General features: G+C 34.6%; 1 protein-coding gene across 4 annotated transcripts; it reads left to right on the plus strand.

Moving 5' to 3' along the window:
- On the plus strand, nucleotides 1–7,989 carry LOC108086333 (transmembrane protein 65). Of its 4 annotated transcripts, XM_017183233.2 has the most exons (6): nucleotides 3–564; nucleotides 5,666–5,788; nucleotides 6,143–6,184; nucleotides 6,242–6,309; nucleotides 6,362–6,565; nucleotides 6,626–7,989. In XM_017183233.2, the coding sequence occupies exons 1-6, from the start codon at nucleotides 279–281 to the stop codon at nucleotides 6,719–6,721; spliced, it is 819 nt and encodes a 272-aa protein (XP_017038722.1). In that variant the 5' UTR covers nucleotides 3–278; the 3' UTR covers nucleotides 6,722–7,989. The 4 variants fall into 4 exon arrangements, with proteins under 4 accessions (XP_017038723.1, XP_017038725.1, XP_017038722.1 ...); XM_017183234.2 differs by lacking the exon at nucleotides 5,666–5,788 and having other exon boundaries at nucleotides 1–564; XM_017183236.1 differs by lacking the exons at nucleotides 6,362–6,565; nucleotides 6,626–7,989 and having other exon boundaries at nucleotides 2–564; nucleotides 5,666–5,803; nucleotides 6,242–6,315.
- The last annotated feature ends 2,908 nt before the right edge of the window (nucleotides 7,990–10,897 follow it).

Consider the following 10,897-nt stretch of genomic DNA (forward strand, 5'->3'; position numbering starts at 1 on the left):
TTCAACCTGGTCTGTCGGAACGCTATGTCAGTATGCCTGTGAGTAAGGCTCTCAAAAACTGTCAATAGTGTAAATCTCTCTCGCGAACTTCACTGATGGGTAGAAAAGCTTTTTATCTGTATGCACGCAATATACACGAACTTTTCTGTCGGTGGCCAGTGTTGCGGGTGTGAGAGTGTTGCGCTTGTGTGCTTTTTTGTACAGTGATTTTAATTGTCCGTAACGTTGATTGTAACTGTGAAGACATTAAATTCCAACCGGTTTATATAAAATAAACAATGCGTCAACGATGTCACGGTGTTTTTAGGAATTTAGTCGGACAATCCAAGACCACAACGACTAGTCATTGGCGGCCCTATGGCCACCATTTGGGGACGCAACTGGTGAATCCGACAGCTTTCTGTACTAATGCTTTTAGTCGCAGGAGCTACTCTAAGTTCAGCACCCATCTGTCCACAGAGAGGGCAATGGAGCTGCTATGCAACCTTGATGAAGAGGAGCGCAGCAATCTCCGCTGCGCCCTCGGCAAGATGGACGCCGACAAAGAAAAGAAGCTGTACGAGAGTGAGTTAATTTATTTTTGTTACTTTTTTTATCTAAAAGGAACCTATGTATGTATGTATGTATGTATGGGTCTCTTCAGGAAACGGTTTTTGTGGGTTCACTGCGGGTGCTGCTGACGCGACTACATTAGTCCATGTTTGTTGGCCTCGCTCTTAAAACAAGCACCATATATTTCGGCAGCCTCGCAATGATCGGACGGCACACTAATAGTTGCACACGTGTCTCCGATTTCGAGAGCCAAATTTAACGTATTGTTTAGCTTTCTCGTGACTGTCGTCGGTATCAAGCTTGCCGTTTGCGCCAAGCCATGTTACAATTATACAAGGTCATGGTACAATTATACAAGGTAGTGTCGTCGGCTGACTAATCGTTCGGTTTTTAATCAGTGCATTCGTGCTTGTTGAAGGAAAAGCAAGTGTGCAGACGATTTTTTTTTTCAGAGCATTAACCCTTGTGAAAAGATGTCGTTCTACCCTTGGCTGCAAACTTTTTTTTGATTTTTTGCATGTAGCTTCAGATTATTTTAGTATAACAGAAAATGTAAAAAAGAAACTATTAATAGCTGCTAAAAAACATTAGTTTAGATATTAAAAAATTTTACTTTAAGAGTGACATTTTTTTTAAAATTAAGAACCTAAACAAAAAAAATAGGTATCCAAAAACAAAAACAACGCTTAATTTCAATTTCAAAACTATTAAAAATTAATTTATAAAAAACTTCAACTCCTTTTACTAAAAATAAACAATTTAAGCCCCATGCACCATCTAAGGCTGCAAACATAGTGCGCGCTGAGACAAAGATTAAGATGAAGATGAAGCTGAAGACGAATTGTTTGCGTTGCTAGCAAGCTAATAGGTTGCATAGTGCAAGACGAATTTATTGCGATTTTGTGATGTTAGTCGCAATGGATTTCTCATCAGATGATGAGCTGCTGTTGGAGGAAAGTTTATTTTTTAAATTAAAATACAATTTTAAAACAAAAAATAAAATTCGGCGAATTTCATCATTTATTAGATGAAAAAAATTTTGTGGAGTACACCAGAATGACAATCAGCACATTTGATTACATTCTGTTAAAAAATTGAACCGCTAATTATTAAAAATTGGACAAATTTTAACAAAACCCCAATTATACCTGTGTGAATTGTAACACGTGCTGCGCCAAAGCATGGATAGAAAGAGATAGAAATAATAACAAAGGCAAAAAAGCAAGCGATTCGTCTTCAAAAACAGTACTGCACCGTTTGAAGCTGATTGCTTGCGTATCGTCTTCGTCTTCGTCTTTGCGCGCACTATGTTTACGGACGAGCGAATTTATATAAATTGTTTTGCACTGTTTTTCGTCTTCAGCTTCGTCTTCATCTTAATCTTCGTCTCAGCGCGCACTATGTTTGCAGCCTAAGGGTTAAACAACAAGCTCAATTGTCGTTTCACTCGCACTTGTTGTGAGTAATGAATAGCGGAGTGCTTTTTGCCGACGAGACAACCTTGTATAATTGTACCATGGCAGACACAAAGGCTCTTTCCAGCATAGGAATTGGCAGGCTGCTTTTTAATTAATTCTTGTAGGTCGGCGGCACCCAACTTGACAATACAGGCCTCGGCTGCACTCATGAAATTTGCCATGGCCTAATTTTCATCAAGCCTTTCACCAGTGCGGTGCCGAGGAGGATCGCGGTCGTCATCTGCATGATACTGGACTGGACCCTTGACTCTTACTGAACTTGCCTCTGCGAACAGACTTGCTCAGCTGTGAAATGAATCGTTTAGATAACCTTTTGATTTCCGACTTACTATTCAATATTTTTTATAAGGGTTTTTCCGGTTGGTCAAAGGCTATAAAAGCTTGCCGCTGTCTGAGTACAGAGTAATAACTGCAGATCGCCCCCATAAGACACGCACGTCAGCAGAAATTTAAATATCTAATTGTATATACATATATATATTATATATTACCTATATATTATATATAGAAAAGATTGAAATATACATACAGTAGAATCCGCTTATAGCGACTTTCAAGGGACCGACGAGTTTTCGTCGTTATACCCGGACAGACACTATAAGCGGAGTCGTTATAACAGGATTCTACTGTATATTGAATTAACGACAATAAAATTATAACATTAAGGTTTTTCATCAGACAAGCAAGATTTTTGCAATACAGTTTTTTAACGACTCTTTAATTACGAATTAAATTTGATCAAAATCGGACAACTATATCATATAGCTCCCATATGATCTATAGTCGAAAATATGGAAAATGAATAGAAAAATCGTCTTAGCTTTCTTGTTTTCTATAATTTCGACGATTGTTTATATGACAGCTATATGAAATGGTCGTCCGGTTTTATGAAACTTTATTCGAAATTCAAGAGTCATTAAAATACTCCATATTCCAATCATCATGTTTTTCTGAAGAAAAACAACGATGTTATCATTTTATTTCCTTTAATTCTATGGTATATAGACTTTTCCATCTGTCCTGTGGCAGCTACACTGACGAGCAAAACTGTAACACGATTTCATTGTTTCAACTTCAAAGGTCTGTAACTTTTTTTCTAATGCACGGATTTTGAAGATCTTAGTCTTGTTTTGTAGGTTCTATTATTTACTACTATTAAGTAAAATTCAAAGCCATTTGATATCAGTTAAAGAAAATGACGCGCCAAACTGTAAAAAAAGTCAAATGTTACAGTTTTGCACTCTGGTTATTTTTTTAAGAAATATTTTTATTAATGATTTTTTAATAGTGAGTTCACATCCCCTTGGACTTTTTTAGCTCTTCTATGCGTCTGGGCATTTTTTGGGTACACCGTCGTACCATTTCCGGGGGAATATCATTCCATTCGCCCTGTTGCCGCTCTCACAACTCCTTCATTCCACTTGGAGGAACTGCATATTTCTCCAGCTGCGATTTTACATGACTCCACAAGTTTTCTGTTGGATTCATGTCGGGAGATTGTAGTCGCCACTTCATAGATTGAAATTTCTGTTTTGAAATCCAATTTTTTACCAATATGGACGTGTGCTTGGGGTCGTTGTCTTGCTGAAAAACGCATTTTTCGGCAGAAAGACCCAATTTTCCAAAATTCCTTTGGAAGATTTTCTTGTAAAATGGATAGATATTGCTCCTTTCGCATTATTCCATCGATTAACAACAAGGAACCAACTCCATTTAAATTAATGCTCCCCCAAACCATGATGGAACCGCCACCGTGCTTGATAGCGAATTGGGATACTGTAATTCATTGCTACCAGTGTCTTAAAAAGCAAACAATTCCAAAATACTTTTGTTTTCAAGGTTTTATGGTCGGATGAAACAAAAATTAATCGCTTCGAGTCAGATGGGCGCTCTTGGTATTGGACTAGAGATCCCACGATCCAGTCACCAAGGAATGAGTGACAAACCGCTAGCGGTTCCATGGTTTGGGGGAGCATTAATTTAAATGGAGTTGGTTCCTTGTTGTTAATCGATGGAATAATGCGAAAGGAGCAATATCTATCCATTTTACAAGAAAATCTTCCAAAGGAATTTTGGAAAATTGGGTCTTTCTGCCGAAAAATGCGTTTTTCAGCAAGACAACGACCCCAAGCACACGTCCATATTGGTAAAAAATTGGATTTCAAAACAGAAATTTCAATCTATGAAGTGGCGACTACAATCTCCCGACATGAATCCAACAGAAAACTTGTGGAGTCATGTAAAATCGCAGCTGGAGAAATATGCAGTTCCTCCAAGTGGAATGAAGGAGTTGTGAGAGCGGCAACAGGGCGAATGGAATGATATTCCCCGGAAATGGTACGACGGTGTACCCAAAAAATGCCCAGACGCATAGAAGAGCTAAAAAAAGTCCAAGGGGATGTGAACTCACTATTAAAAAATCATTAATAAAAATATTTCTTAAAAAAATAACCAGAGTGCAAAACTGTAACATTTGACTTTTTTACAGTTTGGCGCGTCATTTTCTTTAACTGATATCAAATGGCTTTGAATTTTACTTAATAGTAGTAAATAATAGAACCTACAAAACAAGACTAAGATCTTCAAAATCCGTGCATTAGAAAAAAGTTACAGACCTTTGAAGTTGAAACAATGAAATCGTGTTACAGTTTTGCTCGTCAGTGTATATGATATAGTTTTTTGATTTTGATAAAATTTAATTAAAAATTCAATAGTAGTTAGTTATTCACTATCTGGAAGAAATCAAGTCGATATGGTTTAAAAACAACGGCGGTTAAAAAAATCGTCATTGCTTCGATGTTGTTTAGCCTTTATATACATTGTTCGACTTATTTGATAACTGCAAGGGTATATAAGCTTCGGCTTGCCGAAGCTAGTTTCCCCTTTCGTTTCATACTATATTATATTTTATTCCAAAATTTTCGTATAGGGCGTGCACAACGCTAGTTATAAAAATGTTATCAGCATTACCTTCTTATTAGCAGAGCTGGTTGTCGCTGAAGTTAACAACTGCTTAGGCTAGAGTTGATTCTGGTTTTCGGTGTTTTAAGAAGTTTTGTTTTCAAAGCTAATTCCCAATTATTATTACTGTGATTAGCATTAAACATTTCGATGCCCAAAATAAGGGACAATTCGGTCGGATGTTTATTTAAAAGTTTGGCTTGCCGTTGGCAGCGAGCTTGGGGCTTAAGCTTGGCTTGCCGTTTGTATATTGAGTGCGAAAGTACTAAAATTTATTTGATGAAAAATCAGTGGCAAGTTCTATCAACACGAACTATAGATATAAGTTGAAGTTTATTTATATTTTCGCATATTTTACTGTGAAACACTTGACAATATAACCTCTAAAGTTTACGGTTTCTGATCAAAAGTGTAATTAAGATGGTTTTATAACCACAAAACATTCAATACTTGAACTTATACATAGAAAAGCATTTCATATCCACACAATTTTAAAGCAAACTTATTTTACATATGTTTTACTTTTTATTGTTTATCCTTAATATTTATGTCTTATTTCTCTTGATTTCCAATACATTTGCAATCAACCCCACACCCTGTTTAATAACACTGGAACTTAAAACAATCAAACGTCTACACCATCTACACACACCACTCTGTACTTGAGTTTGCAGGCCAACTGGCCGTTGGCAGTTGGCGTACACGCTTCGGACGACTCTCCAATAAAGCGGAGTTGGGTCAAGTCATCGCAGGCACTTTCTGTGCAGTGCCTGATGATTGGCTTCGAAAAAAAATGGGTAATAACTAATACGGTAATGGTACTACAGAGCATGAGCCAGTAAAATGGTTAATATTTTTTTTGAATGTTAACCACCAATTCCAACTAAGCATCATTCATTATCCAAGAAGAGCTGACATAGACAGTTTTATACAAATATATTTTTCCTCCTCTTGTTTCATAAACTATTATTTTAAATGGTAAATCTCCCCAAAGTCGCATAACAACTATTAGCAACGATGATTTTGGATGAGTCCTAATTACCAAGTTATCATCTTGCTAATGGATTATGGATGGTGCTCGAAATATAGTTTAAATCGCCATTCGTGATTGACTAACATCACCATTAAATTTCTCCCTCTCCCCCTATCAGTTGAATCGGCAACTAAACCCACCGCGGGCCAATTATACAGCAGTGAGTATAAAAAAGTATTTTAGTTTAAATAAAAAGTAATTCGGCATATGTTTACAGTTTTCTTTGTGAATGCAGTGCCGTTCATCGCATTCGGATTTCTTGATAACTTTATTATGATTATGGCAGTAGGTTTGGAAAGTCACTTAAAATACCAAGTCTATCTAATTCCACTTGCAGGGCGAATACATTGAATATTATTTGGGACATTTTATAACTCTATCTACGATGGCCGCCGCTGGTCTTGGCAACACTATAAGCGACATTCTAGGAATCACCATGGCTACTTACGTTGAGAACGGCTGCCAGATACTGGGTCTTAAGCAGCCTAAACTGACTCCAGCGCAATTTGAACTGAAGTCTAGCAAACGGTCATCCAGTTACGTAAGTATTGCTACAATTTTTAGATTCTATGACTGCTAAATACAAATATCCTTATTTCAGGGACGTATTGTCGGTATCACTGTAGGCTGCCTGCTAGGAATGTGTCCCCTGTGGTTAATGGATGAAAAAACAGATAAAATAGATTTAGTTGAATAGACAAAACACATATGAGTTTGGCATTCGTAGTTAATGTTTTAAATATACTCAACTGTACATCCCGCGAGCAAAAACCTATTGAGGACAGGAGTTTAAAGTTGAAACAAAATTTTTAATTTCGCAAAAACACTTGTTTACCTTTTTAAAACTGCATGGAGTTACATGTGATTATTATTATTGTTGTTTAACACAATAGTTTAACGTATTGAATTTAATTTATTAGAACTATAAAAACTACAATTAAAAGTAACTAGTAACGTGAAAGCTAAGGGGCCAATAAAATGCCCAAATAATAATTCATTTGTATTTTAAAATTATTTTGTTTAAGCAGCAAAGTGCTACTAATGTGTTTGATATAAATTTAATGCGTAACACTGAGTACAGTGCTTCCGTGTTCTAAATTTGTATAATTTGGCAAAATTGTTTTTGGAAGTTTTTTTTTCGCTCATTATACACACAAAACTTGAAACAAAAATCAGGTAAGGATTAATAAACTTTTATTTTAACGTATTTTCATTACTAGTCGCAATTCGAAAATTCAAAAATTGTATAAAAAAATTATTTCTTAAAGATAAATATTCTATATCATATAAATAAACTTATATAGAAATGGGAAAATTAATGAAAAAGGATCTGATTTCGTAAGGATAAAACTAACAATAGAAAAAGTTTTGTTAAACAAATTTGTGATGAGTCTAGTCGTTAGTTTCAACTGCAAGGGTAAAGATGGTCAAATACCTTTTATTTTAAATTCCAGTAAAATTATATAAAAATGGAAAAACGAAAATAAGTTAATTTGGGAGCCGTGGTCTTTATTCCATTCATACCAAAAGGTAAAAAGATCTTTTCAGCGTTTTTTTAAGAAACATTTATACTGAGTCCAGTTTAAAAGTACAGGTCTGTTTTTTTATTGTTTGTATTTTGGTCAATTTTTAATTTTGTTAAATTTTTCTGTATTTTGGTTAAGATTGAATAATATGTTTTATCATTATTCAACAACTGCGAACTACTGAAACTATAACTATAAATTTTATCCCCATTAATAATATTTTTACTTTTATAAGCTAATAACTAAGAAGGTCAGAACCTTTAGACGTAAAAGAAATGTATATTAATAAAACCTCATCGAAGCCTCACTAAAATGTTATATTATAAAACTAGTGCCCTGACTTATGCCAACCTGGCGTTTCAAAACCATATACTTATAAAATATGCGGCAAATATTAAAATTGTAGCGAGCTTATTAATAAAATTTAATAGAATTATAAGGCTTTTAATGGTTTATTGGTCAAAAAAGGTCTTTTGGGCGCAAAAAAGGTGGTGGTGCCGATAGGTAAGCATTCTTTCAGTTGCTCTCTTGGAGAAGATTTAAGTTTACATAATTTGTTTTTTGCCCACAATAAATCCAAATATTTTCGTTTTTTTCGTAAAAGAAGATTTAAATTAATAACAGGAATAATTTGGTATTTATCACGCAAACCTCATGAAAATTGGTTGAGTGTTCATAAACAAAAATGAAAATTAAAAATCAATATAATGTAAGGAAAACACAAAAAATCAACACAAATTTGTTCAATTTTTTTCTGAAATTCACAAAGTTATTGTTTGTTGTAGAGTTGGTTAGGCAGGCACGCACTTTTGATAAGTCGGTTTTCTTTGTCATCTGTTTTTCGGGATCTGGGTTTTGCCCTGGTGGGTTTGGTACTTTTATTGCTTTTAATATGTCCTAAAGCATTGTTAGCCATTTTGCGGGAACATTTTAAGTCTTCAGAAATCTTTAAAATCGTTTTTCCAGCTGATTTAGAGTCTGGATGACTTCCTGCTGTCCTTCTAAGCACTTAGAAGCTGGTGGGATTGCAAACACATATTTTTATACTCTCTAAATGACAACAAGAATTATCAGTTAACTTTGTCAAAAACTAAAAATTTGAAGAGTGTGCTAAACTGGTGTCCAGCCTGATTTTGAGGTATTTAGGCTTGGTAAAGAAAAACGGTAAAAGCGAATGGTACAAAATTAACGGTGCATGTTGTCCTATTAATAGAGCAAACGTATATAAAAAAAATTCGGCGAAAAATCTTCGGGGAAAGGTGAAATTGGAGTTCAAAAATGGGGATTGCATAGTGTGCTAAACTAGTGGCCACCACTGTATATACTTTATGGGGTCTGAGGTGTCTCCTTCACTGCGTTGCAAACTTCTGACTGAAATTATAATATCCTTTTGCTCTGCAGGGGTATAAAAATATTTTCCTTTTTTTTCCCCATTAGGACCTAGGGAGTAAACTGGTGTACACCGTTGAAGATCCACAAGAAGGGATCTTCTTGTTAATTCTTCTTTTTCTTTTTGATCCCGCAGACTATTGTCAATCGCTTTCGCCAAAATAAAATCGCTGCCTTTGCAGAAATCAAAACCAAATTCTCGTCTTAATTTCAATAGCTAATAAAAAAGCTTATTAGCTCATCAGTTTTCTTAAAACTCTTGAATTAAATTTAAAATCCGATTTTCAATAAAATCTGATGACTTTATTAAATACCTGCCTTAGGAGACCAAAATATTATGTAAAATAAAGGGAACAAATGTGTAAAGTTGATCTAATCTCGCCAGCTAGATTTCGAATATCGAGTTTTTTAACCATAATTGAATCAAGACAGTGGCGTAGATAGCTTTTTGATATGGGGGGAAGGGGGTTATGCACAGTTATCGCGTAAAAATGTGTGTTTTTTTTTTCAATTTTGAGAGTTTTACCATTAATTGCCGTATTGCACATTGAGACAAAATAAATATTGGCGCTTCAAAAATGTTATGCTTACTTAAAACACATGTCTGGAATTCGATTTTATCATCTTATAATTCTCAGACCCAAGGGGGGGGATTGATCCCCCCTTTTCATTTTTATCATACATGATAGACTTCTGCATGAATGCATCCAAAACGACAAATGAATCACTTATTCTAAAAGTGGGCACACTATTTTTTGTGCACAGTATATTTGGGTGTGAGTGAATAGGGTAGTATTGTCTGTTTTGATTGACAGTAGTCTCACTCAGGACAGAAAAATTGGTGTGCAGTAGTCAACGCACCGTACAGTGTTTTGGTGTGCAGCAGTGATGCCAAAATTTTTCGAAAAAAAAGGACAGATTGAAAAAAAAAACGGGAAAAATAGGATGAAAATATTATAAAAAGGATAAAAAAAAAGGACAAAAAGTTTTTTTTACAGTAATTTTATTTTTTATTATTAAAATAATAGTTTTAAGGCATCTTTCATTATTTTTCCTTCGTCATTATTGCTGTCCTCATAAGTAGGCATGGAGCCAATTAATTGGAGAGACTTTTCAGGCAAGTTATAATTATGACAACATAATTTATGACGACGCAATCCAAATCTCAAGAAAAAACACATGTACATACATGTATTTATAAGCGGTAAGCTTTTGAAAATATATGTATGTATATTTACCTGTTTGCCAAAATGGCATTTAATGAATCTACCTCCAAACGGTACCTAATTTTGGTTTTCACCAAGTTTACTTGGCTAAAAACTCTCTACCTCAGCATTTGACCATAGTAATGAAAGCAGACTGAGATGTCCTCATAGGGGTTGTTGTCTGCAGAATCCCGATACCTCTTCCCTTCTGACCAAAATGTTGAAGTATTTTCAATATCTTCCCAATTTATTAGGTGAATATTGGAATATTGTGAAATTATTTTGCTTTTAATCTTAGAATTTATTGAAAATATATTTAAAATAGGCAGAATTTACCCTTTTTGAAAGTAAATAATATTAGATTTTATAAAAGGACAGATTTCCGGATGAAGAATCTAAAAAAGGACAGATTTCAGGTATGCGGATGATTTTCAATTTTTTCCGGATGAAGGGTTAAAAACAGGACAGATCTGTCCGGAAAAAGGACAAATTGGCATCACTGGTGTGCAGTTGACTTACTGTACAGTAAGTGAAACTTCATGACTGGTACATACACACATATATGTATAGTTCTCGTGTGTAAGTATGTCCGATTAAAAAATTGATTTATTTTTTTCGTTTTAAATGTATTTATTATAAAATAAAAAATTTAGAAATTATTTATATTTAAATTCGATTTAAATATAAATCTATATATACATAAGTTATTAATATTAGAATGAAGGAACATTATTTTGTTCACTAAGTCTTCAG

The sequence above is a fragment of the Drosophila ficusphila genome, unplaced genomic scaffold, assembly GCF_018152265.1.
Source record: "Drosophila ficusphila isolate 14025-0441.05 unplaced genomic scaffold, ASM1815226v1 contig_636, whole genome shotgun sequence".
Taxonomy (NCBI): Eukaryota; Metazoa; Arthropoda; class Insecta; order Diptera; family Drosophilidae; genus Drosophila; species Drosophila ficusphila.